The sequence below is a fragment of the Bombus flavifrons genome, chromosome 2 (assembly GCF_040668555.2).
Source record: "Bombus flavifrons isolate JBK064 chromosome 2, iyBomFlav1_principal, whole genome shotgun sequence".
Taxonomy (NCBI): Eukaryota; Metazoa; Arthropoda; class Insecta; order Hymenoptera; family Apidae; genus Bombus; species Bombus flavifrons.
The window spans coordinates 17,114,703-17,135,733 of NC_138443.1; the positions used below are offsets into that span (position 1 = coordinate 17,114,703).

Below are 21,031 nucleotides of genomic sequence, written 5' to 3' on the forward strand. Positions count from 1 at the left end.
ATGCGTACATATACAGTGCTATTATACGAAAACCATATTTATGCTCGGTGATTGTTCGAATCCTCGTCTTATAACGTGGAAATAATAAAATTCCTATTACGAGAACGGAGTGTCATTTAAATTCATTTTTGCCACAGTTCTGTCGTCCTTTAATCGTCAAAGAACGTTTGTTTACGCGAATTCTAAATTTATAGACCTACGATATTGACAGAAACACGACAAGAATCGGTAAGTAGTAGTTCTTGTTACGCTCTGGAGAATCGTAAAACGGAATGAGAAGCTTTTCACGTGATATTTATGGCTATAGATTTTCGCATTTGAAAACAATGTATCTGGCGAGAAATGGAACTGATTTGTTCAAAATTAATTTTTCGCTCAAGATCATATTTAAGGTCATATTTAAAGTGTCTATTTTTCTGATCATTCAGAATCATTATTCTGATCATTAATTATTCTGATCATTTAGAATCAAGCATTGCGATTAAAACATAATTTTAAATACTAAAAAGATCATGATCGCTCTTATATATGTATTAGTAAAGTTACCAGTTAAGAGAAATATATTTTGCTCAACGAACGATTCTCAACGTACGAAAACATTTGCAGGTGCCTCCGAATCGAGCTCGGCGCCAATCTCCTCGAGATTCGGCTCGACAGCTGGTAGCAGGTTCCTTTCATCGAGAAGCAGCAACGACCGAATACCGGCAGCCATAAGCTACTCCGGATCGGACAGGTTCCGAACTTCAGGCAGTAAGCCTATGCCGGCAAATTTAAAGGACGAAGACACCGTTAAATCCAACGTGGAAAGGAACGCGACTCAAGAAAAACGTTCCACTCCTGTTAAATCGGAAGAATTAAAAGTCGACAACAGACTTCAGGACAATGAGACCGTTACAATGGTTACGAGAGGTACGTCGCCCAGTCTACCGGCTTCTTCGTCCTTTGTGAGGAGCAGAAGAGCCGACATAGGCATCGCGAATCAAAGGGAAGTCGCGCGAGTTCGAAAGAAAACGGAGACGAAGAATCAAGAAGTTCAAAGCGAAAGGCTCGAGGATGCTTCGAGATTTTCGCGATTTGGAGGCGGTGGACGAATCTCGGGGACTCCGTGGTCAACGTATTTGGACAAATTTTCCTCGAATTCGAGCGGAAGTGGCGTGTACGCCAGAGGATTTAACGGAGGCACCACCAACTCCAGAGTAAATAGCTTCGCGTTCTCGAGATCGAACGACGCTTCGAGAAACGATTCGACTTCAAAATTATCGCCTAGTTCTAGTCAAGAAATCCACGGCAATAGGAACCAAAATGAACAGAATACTAAAGCGTTCGGCGGTTTAGGTTTCGCGGTCACGAAAACGGATTCGAAAGCGTCTACGGGTAACGATCCAAGCAATTCCAATCAGACGGAGGTTAAAGCGCACAATGGCGAGGTTCGTCCATGTAGCGTCGGAAAGATCGAAGTGAAAACCAGTCGTTTAGCGAATCCTTCGGTTTTAAAGAGAGACAACTCACCGCACCAGCCTGGTGTTGTCAAGTCGCCAGATTCCCGCGAAAATACTTCCAAGAGCGAAGAACAGCAAAGTAGTAGAGAAAGTTCGACGTCGAAGAGCGAGGATAGCAGCCAGAGAAGACCATCGATACCGAGATTAGGTCGTATCGCAATGAAGAACGAAGGCAAGGTTACGAAGTCATCATCGAGTTCGTCGACTAAGTCCGATGGATTGCGGGAAAGAAGGAGCTCGACACCTAAATCTGACACTAGCTCGTTATCGAAACTAGATGAATCTTCTAGGATAGTCGAGGGTCACTGCCAAGGACAGAGTAAAGAAGTCTCCGCGTCTAAAAGCGATAGTGTTTCTTCTACGAAAGATTCTTTGCAAAGGTAGTTGTTCAATTTTTCAAACGATTACAATAGGACACAGAATTTTTACAATACGTAACTTCGTTTCAAATTTATTCGTTTCGAAATATTTTCAATTTTTCATACCGCTGATATGTTTCGATATTATCAAATAAATAGTAGAAAAGTGAAAAAGTTTTCTCGAAATATTTTGTATTCTTAATGTCAACGAAAATAGTTTACACAGTTCCAAGTTTGAGCGAGGATGCCAAAATTAATTGGTCATTCAAGATATTTCTCTAATATTATATATAGATTTCTTTCTCGATATTATCGTACACAATCGAGGCAAATTTCCACGGAAAAGCAGAATCAACGTAACGATATAAGAAGCCAAACGACGTAGAAGATTTATTTTTGTTGACTTTAGGCGACCAAGTCTTGCACAAATCAATTCTGCTTCTTTGATTCCTCTCCCTTACATCTAAAAATACACTATTTCCACTTTCTGAAACGCTTCTTCTTATTTTTCCGATTAAATAGCAATTCGTCCCAAAGCCGATCCACAACACCCCAGTCGCGAAGCGGTTCTACGAAAAATCTCTCCCGCCAAATGACACGGACCGATTCGTCGGAAGGATCCGCTGTAAATGTGCCAATTGGCAGATCGAAATCGACGTCAGCCAGTTCGGTGACGAGTCAGGGTGCAAAAATAAAGGCGACGCCACCACCATCGCCAGGGAAATCTTCCGCATCGACCGTCTCTTCAGTGAATCTGAGGCAAGGCGGATCACCGGATGCTCGTGGCAAACCACCTGTACCGAAGAGCGATGCCACATCGGCTTCCGCATCCAAGAGCATCGTGCCAGTTAAGTACGTGAACAAGGATTTTCGAAAGTCGACGTTAAACATGGAGAATGGCGATCCGTCGCAATCAAAGTACAGCAGGAAGAAGAAGAATCAACGAAGCATGTCCGTCAGCTCTCAAGATTCGCAGTCCGAACCGAACTCCGAACCGAATATCCATCGTCCAGCTGTCCCCTCGGAATCGAGCACGAGTTCCGTGAAATCGAATAGATCAAGGCTGAGAATGCCATCATCCGGTACGTCGTCGAAGAGCATCGGTAGGAAAAGCGAGTCGACTAGTTCGTTGAGGCCGGAAAATTCGAGGAGCAGCTCGAAATCTCCTTCCGGGAAGAGAAGCAAGCAAGACGGAAGCTCGAGTTCCAGCGGCGTTAGCGAGTCGAATTCTTCGAATTCGTCGAGCAGCGAGGAGGAAGACGATAATAAACAGACAAGACCAGGATCGAGACGTCGTAAGAGGAGAACGTCAAAATCTCCTTTCTGCGAGAAAAAGGGGAAGATAAGCGCCGGGTCGTCGAGGACGAGCGTTTTGGCGTCATCCACCGACGAAATGTCTTTGACGATGGACAAACCGCCCAGACCGCCGTCTAGTCCAAGATCGAAAAGCGATCGTTCAGGGAAAACGGAGGAGGCTAAATCATTCCTGATGAGGGCCCTCGCACCAGTGACGAATCTTTTCAAGAATAAGCATCAAGATTCCAGCGAGTCGGGTAAATCAGGTGGTTGGCTGGATTCCAACGAGGAGAGCACGGACGCGAAGAAGTCAGAGCAAAACGGTACGATCGCTTTATCGAGAAGTCTATCGAAGAGCTTCAGTTTCACGAACTCGGAGAAGAACGACGACAAGAGACATTCTAGCGTGAGGATCAGGCGGAATTTTTCCGGGGAGCAACCGTGGTGGATGGATCCGAACTCCGACAATGTTCCTGAAGGCGTCGAAACGGGAAGCGTGTGCAACGAAGATATCAGTCAAGAAACGACCGTCAGTAGTACCTTACCTGACGATGGTAAGTCAGCGTTTCCAACTTTTACATCTGAAACAAATTTTCGGTTAAATGTGGTTTTTTATTTTGATACACGTAAACGAGTGATTTGGTTTGAGAAATTGGATGGAAGCTATATTTATCTGACATATAGCGTTTACGTGCTTACGCATACTATTTCGAATCTTATGAGAAAGAGCTTTCAGAATGTAATATATTATTACGATTTCAAAAGAAAAAAAGAGACGTGTGGTTCATTCGGAACTTTGTTTGAACGTTCGTTTTTAGCTTCCGTTGCAAGTTTGAAGATTTTACAAATATTACAAGCGAGTGAAGAAAGATAACATACATTTTTTAAAGTTTCCTTTTCACCTCAGATCGTATTGGAAAAGCTAGTAAGAAACCGCGTTCATAATTAGCGAGGGAAAAATATAATTATATCAAAATATAATAAACATAACCACGCGGGAAAAATATAACAAGTTTATTTCTGTTGAATTGCCTACTTTTACGTTATTTGGTTATTAAACAAAATCTATTAACATATTAAATAGTTATTAAATAGCTAAAGAAATGCAAAATCAAATACAGAGATGTGGAATTGGTGGACAACAAATTGAATTTTTAAGTTGTTCCTTTACAAAAGAGAAGACGTAACTTATTGTTTCTACCTTAGAGGCATTATATATTTTCGCAAACATCGAAAATTACCAATAATTCGTGTACTCCAAAACGACTTATTTCCCCCTCTGTAAATCATTTTTAAACGTATAATACGATCTTCTCAGCTTCGAAAGCAGAAACATAGGTTTGTGCGATTCGCGTAGATAAACCACTTCCCCTAATTGTATGTTCCCAGGCAAATTTAAATACAAAGTGTGGAGACAAGAATCAGAGGAACGAGCTTGGTGGTTAGATTCAAACGACAGCGCAGCCTCGGAAGATGCAAGGAAACAGTCGACAACGATTTTAAGACAAGAATCAGGAGAGAAGGCTTGGTGGCTAGATTCCAATGATAACGTCCCGTCGGAAGAAACGCAGAGACAATCTTCCGCAACAGTTTTGAAGCACGATTCGGGAGATAGGGGTCGTTGGTTAGACGGAAATGACAGCGTTCTTTCGGATGATGCCAAAAAACTGTCGCGACCGACGATATGGAGACAAGAATCGGGGGAAAGAGCTTGGTGGTTGGATGCAAACGATAATGTTCCGTCGGAGGAATCGAAGAAACAATCGTCTATGGCGTCTCCTGTTTCGAAACGAGAGTCGAGTCGTTCCAGCACTCGGTCCAACGAACGAAGAAATCGACTCAGGCACCAGCAATCCGGCGAACAAGCATGGTGGATGAACGACAATCCTGAGAACGTACCTGAAGGAGTCGAAGTCATTCCTGTCGCTACAACGCCCACGCAAAAAAATAATAGCTACAATGATGAAGTGGACGACGGTCAAACGTACAACAGAAGTATAAATAAAGTCAGGCACATCGAGTCTGGTGAAAAACCATGGTGGATGGATAGCTCGTCAAACGTTCCTGACGGTGTCGTTAAGATTCCTATGGAAACGTCGAACAGCACCTCCGATTCCTCCGAATCGTTCGAGAAAATCGATATTGGCGTTAACCCTGAACCTGAGATATACGCGAAGAGAAACCTTTCTAGATTCCCTATCGAGTTTCCGCCTCCACCGCCCGATGAGCCGCTTGGGGATCGCGCCAGTCCTGAAGGGGTAAACTGATCATATATCGTATATTATTCATTTAACGGTCCCCTAACTGACGATGCTATAGATATAGAACTCGATAATACGCTACGTCGTAAATCTTTAACGTTGCGTGCCTTACATCGACGAGAGAATGAAGTCTTTAGCTTAATTGATCCTTTGATTAAGAAATCAAATGACTTCCGTGAGAGGCTCTAAAAAGGATAATGTGTGAAAATTGTTCTTACATTGTGCCGTCTTTAGGATATGCGCATTAAATTATCGTGTGAATTTCTTCCGTCTAATGTAATATTGTATGCATTCGTAAATAATCTTTTCCTTGCTTTTCCTTGTATATACTTTAATGTTAAGTATCTTGTTAATTATAATTGCTAATATTCTCGTTAACATTTTCCAAAAGATGAACACTTAAAATCACGATCGAAGCCACTGATAATATACCAATTTCCTAAATTCGCTTCAACAGTAACTTTGAGGGCATTTCAACTAAAGTAAAATCAAATCATCAGACAAAATAGCTGGAAAATATTCAATTACCATCCATGAATTAAATATTACTTTATTTTATTTCAAGTAAGTCTATGTATTTTGCAGGTGGAAAATCCTCCAGATCCGCCTGACAACTATGGCGGACGCGATTCGCCTTACGATAATGTTCAGTCGACACCCCGAAGATCGTCGCCAAGGAAACGACCTTCCACGTTACCGTTGTTCATCGGCCAACACACCAACATCGACGATTTATTGGGCGACGCGACCACCTTGTGTCCAAGCCCTGTCTTGTCTCGAATTCGTAAACGCGAACGCATCGGCGAGGGTGAGTTCTGAATGAATGTAATACGATTTAGGTTCGATCGTAGACGTATGCGAACGACTGTTATTTGAATTACTGATTGTGTGCCGGATACGGTCGGTATAGAGTTTAGAGCAGTTTGAGACTAGGGTTGTTAACGAGAGAACGTTGTCCCTTTGAAGAGAAGCAATAGCATCCATCCTTTTGGGAATTGCGGTAAGCTCGATGGATGGGTGCTGAATCGTGGATAAGCCCGTGCACACAGATACGTATACTATTTAAAGGGCAGCTGATAGGATTAGAGAGTAGTTGGTACGAACACATTCGGATGATTGTAATTCCCCTGCTGAAAAGAAATTTGGGTTAGCGGGTAGCCAACCGTAGCTGGAGATCGTTCGTAATTGTCAGGGATATTGAAGAAGATAGTTTCAGATCTGCCTCGTAGAAGGCAATTGCAATGTTCGTGAAATATCGGCGTACAAAGTACGACGAATGATAGATAGATTTGATATATTGTCTGTGTAGATTCGGCAGAAGAGAGTTCAGAATGCGAAGAGATCGACGCCACCCAAGTGATCATCCACGACAGCACTCCGCAGACACCGGTGATACAACGACGACATCGGTACGTTTCATGTCGATAATCGAACGTGAATTCCGAAACTCGTGGATGCTTGATTGTAATTAAGCAATTTTCTTCAGGGACAACGAGAGACCTCAACCCGACGGCTACATTCCGGTAAGTTTTTTTAACAATTTTGTTTCTCTTTCGCTTTGTCAACATTACGACGTCAAATTAGAGGTGACGCTGTACCATCGAACAAACATGGTATTCTTTCATTTACTTTTCTTCATTTCAACCATTTCTCTTATCACGAATTCTTTGGAAAGTTTGAAAAGCGTGCAGGACAATACGGTATACTCTATACTGTTTGAAGTTTCATCACTTTGCCGTTCCACGCGAAAGAACGGAAGGGAACGCGAAACAAGCAACAAAACTTCCGTTTCTTCGTTTCTTCTATAGCTTTCCAGCGAGACGCGGTTCTTCGCGCTCGCTATTCGCGTGCAATTCTTTTCATCCTGATCAGTAGCTGAAGGAAAGTGGTGTGTAGGTGGCCGTGGATAGGAGGACGAGTACTCGAAAAAGCCAGACAAACAAAGACGAGAAGAGGGTAGACGACATCCCGGAGGAGTGTTAGTGCGCGCGACATTATTGTTTCTCATGAGGGATGTGCGAAAAGAGACCCTCCTTTACTCCAGACTCCCTTTCCTTTCCTTTTTTTTTCCTTCCGTTTTGCACGTAAAGTGCTAACAACAAAGAGGTCTTCTGGAATCACTTCCCCTTTGCTCGCAACTTTCGTCGGTCGTCTCGGAACAGACCAAATTCTCAATTACGTCGCGGTAATTTGCAAAATTCCGCGAAAGCTTGTAAACTATTTTAAATGCTATTAGAAAAATGATCAGCCTCAAATAATATATAATAATCGGAAAAATAATCCATTTACTTTAAATTTCGAATAAAACTAGAAAGTTTCGCGCACACGTCTTAGAATAACGATCTTTTACGCAGACTTTATATAGTTTCTATGCCAAAACCATTGACGTAAAATTCTAAAACTATGGATTAAAGAAAAGAATTAACTTACAACAACAACGAGAACGAGAAATCTTTTGTTCTCTCGTTTCTCAGTCGACGAGTCACTCATATTTTCCCGGAGCACTATAGAGTTTTATCGCAACGGTGGCACCCTCTTGCACGAGCTACCTCCCATCACGTTTCTATAGGTCCAGCAGCCCCTTTTGTGAGCTTGTCACCCTCGTGGGGTTTCGTAGTAGCGGGACAACAATGAGCACAGCCGCACTTACGGTTACGCTCTACGTGCTGCGCCAGCTGATTATTTTTTCACCGCACAATTACCAGCCCTGCCGTTTCATTTGGTTTCTCCGTACCCACGCAAACCTCTGTCTCTCTTTCTCTCATGAAAAGCTCCATCCTTGAGAACAACGAATCGCCGAGTGGACCCATGTTCCCTGACTATCTTTGCGGAAAATCGAAAAGAGAGAGGAAAAGAGTAAGATAAGTACAGCTTAAATGGGCTCCATAGAAGACGGGTCAGTCTGACCGGCTGGATAAAGTTTGTTTGACGATAATATTGTCGGTTTTTGGCTGTTTGGGTCAGAAAGTAACGGGTTCGTTTGCGATATGGACGTGTGTTTCTCGGTTTGTTCAGCGAGTCTTAAATGGAATGAACACGCCGTCTGTTTTCTAATTCCTTTCCTTATCGCAGAAATCCGCGATTTTCCTTGCTAAATTTAGCTACTCCGTGGTTACTTCTCCTTTTCGAACTGTACACGAATTGGCCGAATTGGTAGAAGTAATTCTACGCGCAAAGAATGTCCACGAGCTTTTGTCAACTGAAGAGCTCATAAGAAAAACGATTTAGGTTCATGCCTGTTTTTCTTCAAGAAATCAGAAAACGATCTAGTATTTGTATTTTCAATTTTTTAAAACAAGATATCCATCATGTTAGGTAATTTTTTCTCTATTCTTGTCGTAGTTATATTGTAAAAGAATTACATCCAAATAAATTATGGAGTTCTGGCCTTTTTGTATGAAATACTTTGAAATTACGCAGAACGCTTATAATCAAATGTTTCTGTGCAATAACTGAAACAGCAATCATATAAAGTGCGATTAAACACATTAAGAATCTTGAAATGAATTTATCTATATGATTACTGTATTTTTTCTCGCTTGCAATAATATTATTGGAACATTTTCAAGTACCGATAAATTAACGTAATACTGATATTAATCTGCAATTATCTCGAAATTTAGATGTGTGAACGTTTATTTCAAAACATCTAGCACGAATGAAGTATTACTCTATGTATACGTGTATCTAAATTAAACATTACATCAGCGAAATAATGAATCATCGGTTGGTTCATTAAAAAGTAAGATATAAAAGATCATCGTTTAAATTGCTTCCGCACAACGATGATGAATTAATCTTTAACAAAAAATCAATTAATAATAACGTTTTGTTAACGTATATCTAAAATTACTCTGTCGGTGATAAAGAAACGTAATTATCTACACATAAACAATAAATGAACAAATCGTCTTTCAAACACTTTATATACTTTCACCTTCTGAGAAACGCACATCGATATTCCTGGCCAATCGACATTTACCCAATTCATAACAGTAGATTAATTTAAATTATCACACCAAATTGTTATCGGTACATAATTTCATTTATGCAACAGCGGTTAACAGCAATTTTGGTAATAAAGACAGCAAATATTGTCTTACGGCATCGTTCCAGGGTGTCCTTTGTAGCCGGGACGGAATAGGGAGGGGGTTGACCGCACGGCGGCGCCACTGTCGCCTTAGTGGCGACAGGTGTCCGTGGCGTTCAGTGTCGCGGCGGCCGCTCGCGAGGTAAGATACATTGTTGATTGTGTATTTTTTCTCTCATTTTCTCTCTTATCCAGTTTTATGATTCCGCGTTATTTTCGTTCACGTATCGTCGATTAATGTGTGTATTTTGACGAGTGTCGTACGCGATCACGGATCAAGGTGACGCGCGTTTCCGTGCGCGGGAAGCGCGCGTGTCGTTCGCGCTCACTCGAGCTGAGTTTTTGTCGCGCAGACTCCGGTTCGACAGTTCGTTTACTGTATATATCGTTGTTCTCCTCCCGGCTCCTGGTGCAGACACTGCTCCAAAAATCGAACATCAACGGCTGGCCGTTACGATCGAGCGATGTCGTTCGATAACTGACCAGTCAGTGCCACAGGTAACGTGAAATTTATTCCATCAGTTCGACGTACGTTTGAAAGTGACATTGAAGGAGCTGTCAATTTATTACGAATACGATACGATGATAGCATAAATGAAACTTCTTCGTGAGTCACAAGGGCACTCCAATCGATACTTCTCTGGAATGTCTCTACTAGTTTGGATGGGTTACCGCTGCTACTGGGGCGTGTTATTTATTTTGGAGGTTAGGTTAGTTATGTAGCCTATAACCACAGGTCCGGTTTACGACGTTCTCTCGATTTTTTTGTCTGGATCTAACGTGTACGATTGTCAATTAATTGTCGTAGTTCGTAAACACAAGAAACGTATAAATTTTTTGATACGATTTTCGGGGATTTTTGATTGATTCGTTTTAACGATCATATTGTACAAGTTTACCGACCGTTTTAAGTTTCACATTTGTACGTTATAAATCTATTGCGCTTAATTTTTTCTTGCATTATTATGAAAGTAGTCGAATCAAGCTCAAACTGTTTACCGTTTCGAATGCTTTCTGGAAACAGTCCGAGTTCCACGGCCGTTCCAGGAATCCTGTCAAAAGAGAATTTGTATTTCTAACGAAAAGTCGACTCGCATATAAAATAGACAGAGAAAGCAACGCCGGGTCGGTGAAATTCCTTTGATAGCGGCATACCGGCGAGCATACCGAAAAGTTGGCACCGGCCGTGGAACGGTTGAGTTTGTCGCCGGGTCCGCGCGAAAACATCGGTCCATCGTGGATTTGTTGATGCAGACGAGTTTGGAAATCCTCTTAAGCACGATCTTACGTTACGATCGCATCTTGATCGTGAATCTTTCGTCGACTACAGGCACGATTACATTCGTGGCATGGCGCAGACTCGTTTTCCCTTCTATCTTCCTCCCCCGCGTTTCCCTTCTCCCTTCTCGCCATTTTCTTTCTCTCTTTCTCTTCCTCTCTGTCGTCTTCCATCTCTCTCTTTCCCTAACTACTATCTTTCTTTCTCGCTTATTCGGTATTTCTCTCTCTTTATTCTCCATCTCTCTCCTTTTTTTCTGTCCTGTGAGCACCATCGAGCCGGTTCGCAGAAGAGCTAGCCCATGCAACGGGTAAGAACAATGCGAATAAGAGAGGATGACAAGACTGGTTGGCATGCGTGGATAATTGACACTTCGTAAATTTGTTCCGTACGAACGTTGATTTTCTCGCGATTCCTCCTCGAATTGAATATCGGTGCGAAACGTAGAGATGAAAACGTGAGAATCGATGTCGTTTGATCCATTTTTGTGACACGAAGGAATCGGCGGGGCACGGTATTGCGATTCACTGGACACCGTGTAGAAATTTCGCGTCATGCGCGCAGCGTGGAAGATCGATGTTTTTGTATAATACTTCTCGCGCGCGAGATAGGTACGACGCGACGAATCTTATATGTTGGTGTGCGTAGATGTATTTGAATTGTGTATATAGAAAATCCGAGGCAATTAGTGTGTTTCGTAAATATTTTCGTAGATTTTGTTTGTCAACACTGTTCCCTATTATAGCGAAGAAAATGCGTATGATTTATTAATTTTGATGGATATCGGAATTTTATGGGATAATTTGGTTCATCGCGTCGTAAAGTAAGGTTGAAGAACGCACGGTATGTCAGAGCGTTCGTAACCTTGAAGGTAAATGAAAATTACCTCTTCCGATCATTCCACTTTCGGCCGACAAGCCGACAGACGAGTGAAAGGAAAATCTAAAGGTCATCGACCGTTTGAAAACGACGCGGTTTCTTATTCACCTGGTCACTGGAGTCAAAGGTTGTTACAGTTTCTACATTGTCACTTTTGCACGTACGAACCGTAAACGTCGAATACGATTTATTGAGTTTATTTTTTATTATTTCATAACACGTTCTTGAACATGTATTTTTACAAAGAAATTTTAAGAAACTATGTAACTAAAAAAAAAAAAAAAGAAAAAATGAAAGGAGATATAAAACTATTTATATTTTCCTTGTTAATATTTCCATCGTAATGTCAATGATATTCACGTTACCATTAAAAACCCACTTTCCAGATACTCACTTCAAACCGATCGATCGATGGAAGAGCGCGAAAAGCTGCAGAGACAAAATAGCGGCACTTTTTCCTCCGTCACGAATCTCCATCGTCGCTCAGACAAAAATAAATCGGCAGCTTTCCACGGTCGCTCGCGGTGTGCCTCTCTTTTTCTCTCTTTCTCTCTCCTGTTCTCATAAAACAAACTCACGAACGGATGAGAAGTGGTCGGAGTAGAGAAAGAGAATATCGGTTCACCGCGATCAAGGTATTCACGTGAGCCTCTGTTTCGTCGTCGAGCCGGTAGACGCGAATGGAACGTGAGGAGGAAGAAAGAGACACGGGGAAAAAGGAACAGAGGGCTGGCGTGAACGGTGGAGACAGCGCGTTAGAGAAAGAAGGAACGAGAGCAAGGTTCGTTTTCTCGGTTGGTTGTAGCCGGCGACTCGAATGAAAATAAATCGGCGGTACGACGAACTGGTTCGTGCGTTCGCGTAAAGCGGTCGTGCGGTCCGGTAAAACAGAGACAGAAGGAAAGAGAAAGAAAAGACGTGTATAGAGTGCGAGTGAGAAGGAAGGAAAAGGACTCTCGCGACGCGAAACAAGCCTGTGTGTTGCCTTCTTTGGATCGTGGAAAAAAAGACCCTATCGGACAACAATCGGCCGTTACGGTCAAGATACAGAGGGCTCGCGAGATGTCTCTGACGTGCCGAGTGCAGTATCTGAATGACGTCGATCCGTTTGCCTATGCGAGCTCCTATCCGGAGCCACCTAGGCCGCCTGTGCACACCTTCAGCGCGACCTTGCCACTAATTAACCAGCTCGCAGCGGTGCATCGACTTCTACGGGCGCCTCATAGGGTGAGTTCATCTTTCTCGCTCCGCAACGACAGCGTTCCTCTTAATTCATCGTTTATCGAGAGATCGAGAGCGAGGGCGAATTAATGCTCCATCAAGCGGCCCGCGGCGCCGCCATGCGGTATCTATCGCGAAAGTATAATTCATAGGATTTTTTGCGCGCCGCTAACGATGTACTTGATTGCTTAAAAACCAACACTTTTCATTTGCTCTTTTTTCCCCCCTCTTTTAGTTTAATGGTTCGAAGTCCCTTACACGACGATGCTTGACTTAGATGTTAGACTTAAGCGAGGGGGAATTCAACGACCTGCGTAGGTCGGTTAGAACGAACGATGGCAGATCCAGATTCGAGTGGCACTGCTGTGGAAATTTATCAAAAGCGTTGTTCAAATTCCGATGATTCCATAAGGATTGGTATTATGTTCTATATATTTTATGCAGAGTTCTTCGTTCGAATGACGCTGTCACTTGATAACATATTTGATATTTTAAAAGATGCAACATAGTAAAATTAATTAATTATCCGATTCTCTTTTGTCTAACTGTAAAACGACAACGTTGTCTGTTCCAAACATTAACATCCTGTTAAACGACAAATAGCATACCGAGAATACATTATCACTACGTAAAAGTGTTAAATTACTATGGTATAAAATGACCACGAACGCAAGCTTTTGATAAAGTCCATTCACAGCTATTAAAACGTCTTACAAAGAAATCGTCGAGCATGTTCGTCATCTATCGCTTACGTTCGCCTCGATAAACGACGTAGATGAATAGCTATGGGAAGAATGCTACGGTAGGTGTTTAAACAAATGTTTTACGATAACGGAAAAATATGGCGCGGCTGCTGGTATGGTAATGCGAGGAGATCCATCTGTAACGGAACCTCTTTGAGGGCCGGGGGGACAGAAATTATTCTCATCGTCAGACAGGATTCTCGTTTAATGCTGCCACTTGCTGCCAGTATCAAGGATTCTCGAGATCGCAGAAATTTCCCGCCAGGGACAGGTTTCCTTTTTACTCAACCCTCCCTTAACGTCTGCCTCGACGTGTAATACGTACACGGAAATATATTTATATCCCCGGACAAAATCGCGCCGGAGAGGGATGAATTTTCTTTCCTTGATATTAATATTTATGAAATCCGCCCTGATACCAGTCGGTGTAATGTATGCTTGAAAATTTCAAACAGCCCGAGTTACCGCACCACGGTAGCACCGTGGAGGAATAGTCGAATGAATTTTTTCATTGCGAGGAAGTACTTACCGATAACTCTAGCTCTATCAGGCCATTCCATAGTAATGTTGTTTCTTACTTTGCACTTTGAATTTCTCAGATAGAATGTAACGGTCACTGTATCGGGGTATGCAAATCTACAGTTGACGATTAGAAAAATTGCAAATAGCACCAGTATATAAATGAGCAATGCTAATGAATCAAAAAAGAAATTTTGTTCTATCGATGGAATGCAACGATATAGTTCGAAATGGTAGATAGAACGTTTTAACGAAGGAACATGGTAAAGATCATACAAGTATAACAAGAATACGCATTAGATATGGAAATTTCCTTCGGTTAAACTTGAAACAAGTTTTCTTGAGACGTAGATTTCAGATTGTACGTTCATATATTCATTTAATCATTTTCTGAAAGAATCTTAAATCTCAAAAGAATGTAACAAATACATTACATCCGCGCAATATTATGAACTGTTCGAAAACTTGTGGTGAAATCACTTTCGGAGTATCTCTACTCTCCGATGCCCGGAGCACCGATTAGATTAATTCCCAATCAGAGTACCATTAACCAAACTACCCATCCTGAAACTTTCTTCGAAACCACGTCTCTTGGTATCACGATGCGGCTCCCCGACGATTTAAGACGACTGCTGATATTACATTGAATCAGTGGAACGGAGGAGGGTCGATGCGATAAATTATATCGTCGAGGGAAAAATGGACGGAAAGTGTGGCCGGATGCGAGGCGAACGATCCTCGTGGCGTTTGCCGAACTTCACCTTGGGCCGAGTAATTCTTCAAAATTTATTATTAGATGTTCGTCGCGCGATATCGAGGCAGCGGTTGCACGCTTCTCAAAGTCGTCTGGTCGGCTAACTATTATAAATCGACGTTATTAAGCACCTAGCCAATGGAGAAATATATGCTTGGCGTATTACGACAGTAAAGAGGGATGAGAGAGGGAGAGGGGGAGATCATAAATTTCGCGCGCGTAACTATATTCATTAATGGCCAGGGGATCTTGTGGGATCTTCTCCGGTTGTCGTTCCCTCAGTTGCTGCTGTTTCTCTCTCTCTCTCTCTCTCTCTCTCTTTCTCTCGTGCACCAAGAGAATCCGATTGCGTATAGCTGCGTGGCGTTCGTGGCTCCGCGACCTGGCACGTTTACGTGTTTCATTCATTGGATCGCGCGAGCGTGCTTTGCGTAAACCCGAACAGCATATATGCACATACATACATACATACATACATAGATACATGCAGCCGCGATCTCGCGGATAGCTGCGGCTTCGTGCATTCGCCACCGGCTTATCTTTCGGTGATTGTTACTGTTCGCTCGCCGCGTACTGCACGGTAATTAATACCGGTGTAGGCACGCTGAATGTGTAACGAACGATGCCGCACGATTGATGTTGCATAATTTTTGCCACGGTATGCGGAGAGAATTTTAAATTCGTCTAAGTAAGAATTATTATACAGAAAGCGTAAATTAATAAGCAAGAAAGAAAGAGGAATAGAGAGACAACAGGGATAGAGTGTAGTAGACAGCTCGGCTTCCAGATTATTGCGATAGAACTTAAAAGAAGAAGTTAGAAGAGAGAAGGACTTAAAAGAAGACAGTGCTTGGATCAAAAGAATAAAGGAAGAATGCGTAAGCTTAAAACTGAAAGGCAACAACAAAACGAAGAAGGACAATGGTATCGTTTCTGAAAGAGATCGGTTGTAAGGTACGCGTGACAGCGAAAATAGGATTAAAATGGGGAAAGTCTATAGGGAAAGGACGAAAGTTATGAGGGAAAATAAGAAAAGTCAATACGTCAACTTTTTTACATTTTTCCAAAGGTCTCAACCTATGAGCGACAGGTCTGTTCGTAAGTATTTACTATGATTCGAACATTCCTCTATTAGAATGTCTCGAAACATTCATAGATCGCGCTATATACTGTCTTTGCATACGGCACAAATGTAACTCGTGGACGGAGAATAAAAGATACCAGAACCTTCGATTATTTCGCTCGCGCAATATTCCAAGAGTGGGTCATTAAGTATAAACAGGTTTCCACTCCAATTTATCATCTCGCAAGCGTTTTCTTCCTCCCTCTACAGATAAGATTTGTTCCTATTAAGCATCTACAAACGTTTCGAACGAATAAAACTCTGATATTCTATTACTCTTCTTCGATTGGTCTGGCAATTTTCAGCCCTTCTTCAATTACCGAATTCAAAGTTTTTTCTAGTTAGGAGACAAATCTTTCTCTAGTTAACGTTCCAAGAACGTGTTAAAACAGTTGATAATCCAGTTTCTCGGAGACTCTAGATTTCCAAGGTCTCCGAGGCAGCTTATTGTCATCGTACGTAGAACTCGTTGGGCGCTGGTCCGTTACACGGTGTCGCCTATCATTTTGACAGCCAGCGCTGGAACTGAGCTCGTGAGAGGTCCAGGTCGGTCGGCTGTGTCGCGGTCGCGAAAGCGGTTTTACGATCATGTCCAGATAGCTTTGTCGTCGTGACACCTTTGCGGTGCTTGCTTTGACACGCTGACGCGCTTCATTCACCTAATCGTGCACGCGTGCTTTCTGTAAACTGTCCGGTGGGACACGTACATGCACGCGTGTCCATCTGGTGTAGCTAGAATCAGGGACAAACAGCCGGTGGAGGAACAATAGACGAAGATATAGACACTATAGACGGTGCTGGAGCGGAGAATGGGCGAACAATGAGAGAAAACGAGAGGGGGAAATGGACGGACAAAGAGAGATAGAATAAAAGAGAAAAAGGGAAGGGTATCCAGAGTAGAGAGAGGTCAGGCGACACGAGCGCAGAAGCGCAGCAAGCGTGCACGTGGTTCCTTTGTTCGTGGCACCGTTTCTGAAACAGCCCTTCAGCCGCAACTATTCTCATAGAGGTCCCGGTGCACGGTTAAATGCACGATTACTGCAGTATCGCTGAAACCTCGGTCGGCCACCTTCGTGACTGCACCACTTTGACCCAATTGCGTCGTCGTGTCGCAATGTTGAACAACACGCGGCTGCCAACGGAGGGACCGGTCGGTCGGTCGCGCGCTATTCCTTCCGCATTCAACGGGCCAGCCACGACCTGTCTCGGGCTACGTTCGTATCCGACTCGAAAACGCCACTCTTCCAGCTTGACGTCCTCCGGATTAACTTGCATGAACTTTCACCGATCATATTTAGCACTTCTCAACAGCGTGCTTTTGGTAATCCTCACGCGTCGACCTTTTGCCGTTGGTCATGACTTTTTATGGTTTCGAAGCGATTTTCTGTCACGATTGCGAGTGGTTCATTTTGGAAACGTTGTCTTTCGCGATAACTATTTCACTTGTATTTCATAAGATATATGTGCCGTATTATTGCTTTGGTTAGCTGGAAGCCTATGCGCGATTAATTGATGCAGAGATTGGCTGTAATTTCAGTCTTGATCATAATTTTCTGCTACTGCTACCGAAGAATCTGTTACAACTCTTGCGTAATACTATGTAAGACTTTATATTAAAGCGATGATAGACATTTACGTTCTTCAGCAAATACCATTAAATACATTTCTTCTGAATTCTACTGCAACAATTTTATTAGCGTTGTAGAATTTTAATAAAAGGCCATTAATGTTACACAATTACTCGTACAATCTGAAGCATAGAGCAATCATCGAACACTTTCTAAATTTTACATTATTCTTTACGAGCAATGATCGAGCAAAAAACTATCCATGTTCTCGCAATTTAGACGCTGCTTCTTTATTTCCACGAAACCTTTTCTCTTCCTCGCCTTTTTCTCCCTATACGTCGAAGCGGATTCGATCGTGAAGAAATTACGATGCGGTTAATTTTAAAGCTGTTTCGGACGTAGCCTGGTGCTTCTGAAAGATTCGAGTGTTCCGAAAGATGCTGGTCGGTACTCTTTGGGCCCTCCTTCGGCAGTTCGCCGACATAACGGGACCGAGAAGCGTTACCCTCACGGCAAAGGAATAAAAAGTACGTTTATGGTCTGAGCATTATATACCTATAGGTACCGTGTGCTGGTGTACCGGTTATCTCGCGAACGTTGCTGGGTTCTTTCCGTGTAACTCTTTTACCTGTCCTTTGCTGCGGTTAAATTCGGCCTCGCCCTTTCCAAAGGCATCCTTGACGCAGCTTCACGATGCGTTTAAAGCGGACCGGTTCAGACGCGGCTAAAAAATCCGCGATTCGAACAGAAGAAGTTCTTTCCAACCAGTTTGCGTTGAGACGGAAAGGATAAGTTTTGTTTTCTGTTAATTTATGGCATAGCTATTGTCTAAATATATCGATTATTTTGACATCTGTTTCGCATTTTTCATATTTTAATTTGTATTTGTTTCAAAGATTATTACGAATGTAATATAAATAATGTAAATATAAATAATATAATGTAAATATTTTGCATCATTTCGTTCGTAAGTTTTGCGTTATTCCACGATGAGAAATCCGTGCCCATAAACGGCGTATGTCGAACGGGCTCCGCTTTTTCGCTTATTAAAAGGAAGATGGTTATTTTCTACAGTGTAGAACGGTGGCCACGCATAAATATTTGGTAAACTGACATCCTTAGGAAGAGTCGGTGCAACAGTGTGCACGTACGAGCTGCGAACCGCCTTTTATATTCTTTGACGTTCTCTTTCATAAAAATCCTCTTTACCCTCGCACATTCTGTCGCGCGTATGCTAAAGCAGTGCCGTGCTCCGAATTTATGAGCGAAGCTGTACTCAGGAACCAGAATTTATAGTGCGCATTCTCTCGAATTTATTCCTCGGAAAATGTAACGAGACGCGCCGGTGAATTTACGCGTGTTCTCCGCCGCGATTTTTAACGCGAAACGATAAACATCTTGATCTACGATCGAACGCAAAGGATAACTACGTGGAAAGCCAAACGATCATTTTGCTTTCACCATGATCGATGCACTTTGTCTCCTGTATCGTATTATCCTTGCAACGAGACTCGATGTTCCCCTTGTTAATTATGTCACGATTTCGTTCCATTCGCAGTGGAAGAAAGTTTATCGTTCGTTCGCGACTTAGACACTTTATGTTCTGTAACTTGCAATGATTCCAACGTTATTTACTGAAATTACGGACAAGTTTTCTTCTTTTTATGGACTCTGCGTGACAAATGTTTTGATTGATTTTTAACGAGGAATTCATATCGAGATTTGACGTGGAGTATTCTTTCATTATCGTAAAATGCATTTTGTAGTTTCTTTCGATGAGCCAGATTATAAAAAAAAATTCGTAAAATACGTGTAAACTTTTGTGATCGACTATAATTGTTTCCTTGGATAGTTAGATATTGATTTTTGTGGGTTTACAGATATTATGATTTTAGCGAGTATCAAAATTTGATAGTTAGAAGTAAAGATATTAGTAGATTGATGAAGTAAAACTTCTCGGTTCCTTCACTACGATATCCTTGAAACAAGAACCTCTCACAATCCACTGAATAGGATAATGGTTATTCTGCGCTGATATATTTATGTACGTAGATATTTAGATACTTTATATAGGTAATTACTTGGCAGTTAGTAATGCATATTTATACCGAAAGTTCACTCGGTTAGTCACTTGGTTGGTAGCTGCAATATAATTCAATTCATTACGGTAGTTTACTCTAACAAGCTTAAGACCTTGGGTAGTTAATAAAGTAAATTACATTTTCATGTATAATCTTTCGATCTCTAACAATAAGATATGTGCTCGGATTTTAATTAATCCTACTAAATTCATACATTAAACTTTAAGTAATCTAATAGATTAAAATTAATTCTATCTGCTCGCACTACTCCACATACGTAAATACATTATAATATTATATAATATTTAAGCGATTCGTAATCACTTACGTCTCTGGAAATTTGTGATATGTACAAAATAGAAAATATCTCATAGTAGGTGAACCCACTTTATCTATCTTCTTAAGTATATAAAATTTGGTAAACCTACTTAGTCTAATCTAGATCTCTGCCACTTAAAAAAATACGTAAGGTCTAAGCTTAGTAACTCGAAATGTTCCCGACATTCTAAACCCAAATTAACTTAGACGCGTAACCGCGTTGACTCTTTTCCAACGTACTTAAACACGATCACCGGCGATTCAACACCCGAGTCACGGTCACTGAAGTGCTTCAACCTCGAGCAGGCTGCGTATCCACGAGGATCGGCCTTTTTCACGCTACGACAACAGGCGTATCCGCGTTACGTAATATTACAATTAGATCGCGAGTGACGCATTCCAGCGCTTAGCGGCTCGCATAACTCGTCAACAGCGAGTAACCTCGACTGCCTCGATTTGGTGGCAAATAGAGCATGCTCGTCTCGTCCCGTGAAGATCAGTACCGGCACACCGGTTTCAGGCAATCCATTTTTACCCTCTGCATTCCTATTGAATGGTAATGGAGAGTTACGATTGCGATTTATGGCGGCGTTATACTTGGGAGGCTGCGAAATTTCGGTTTTATGGCCGACCGGCTTATCGCGCCGCACGGCAATGGACTGCGAAGTGCAGCACTGGTGCTGTCGTGCCACCGAATAACGATACCAGAAAGAGACGTAAATCACCACGGATGCATTGGGACCCGTCCGTCTCAGAGGATCCTCCAGTTTTCTTTTTTTTCTTCATTCCTTTTTCGCTTTGTCTCTCGTCGGTCTACGTACAGCGCAACTACATTGTCGAATACAATACGTATGCGCCGACTATACAGAAACTTGGCGATCGTTTGTTAGCGTTTGGAGATGTTAGCGGATATAGATAATTTGTCAACAAATTTGATCAAATAACAAGCAATTACGTATTAGCGGAAAACACACATTTGCATCTATAATCGTTTATGAACGTTTTACGTGATCGACGAATCTTAGTAAAAATTTAGAAACA

The 21,031-nt window shown here is 42.1% G+C and overlaps 2 protein-coding genes across 7 annotated transcripts in view; both read left to right on the plus strand.

The window, feature by feature from the left end:
- LOC138187672 (dentin sialophosphoprotein) overlaps positions 1-12,424 on the plus strand; it is a 37,968-nt gene extending 25,544 nt beyond the window's left edge. Inside the window, exons 4-11 of one of the 4 annotated variants that reach the window (XR_011175237.1) lie at positions 607-1,879; positions 2,381-3,708; positions 4,544-5,412; positions 6,001-6,223; positions 6,725-6,824; positions 6,902-6,938; positions 9,532-10,003; positions 12,050-12,188. Coding sequence is in view for 3 of the 4 variants with exons in the window: in XM_069128677.1 (XP_068984778.1) it covers positions 607-1,879; positions 2,381-3,708; positions 4,544-5,412; positions 6,001-6,223; positions 6,725-6,824; positions 6,902-6,938; positions 9,532-9,647; positions 12,050-12,230 (4,127 nt within the window). In the remaining variant the exon portion in view is untranslated. Of the gene's footprint in view, positions 1-606; positions 1,880-2,380; positions 3,709-4,543; positions 5,413-6,000; positions 6,224-6,724; positions 6,825-6,901; positions 6,939-7,311; positions 7,593-9,531; positions 10,004-12,049 lie in introns of those variants that run through there. The other 3 variants (XM_069128677.1, XM_069128700.1, XM_069128690.1) reach the window with 3 other exon arrangements.
- Positions 12,425-12,544: 120 nt separating this feature from the next.
- Positions 12,545-21,031, plus strand: part of Fhos (Formin homology 2 domain containing) — a 244,315-nt gene continuing 235,828 nt past the window's right edge. For all 3 annotated transcript variants that reach the window (XM_069128772.1, XM_069128791.1, XM_069128782.1), the window contains exon 1: positions 12,545-12,890. In XM_069128772.1, coding sequence (XP_068984873.1) covers positions 12,726-12,890 — 165 coding nt within the window. In that variant the 5' untranslated portion in view covers positions 12,545-12,725. The remainder of the gene's footprint in view (positions 12,891-21,031) is intronic.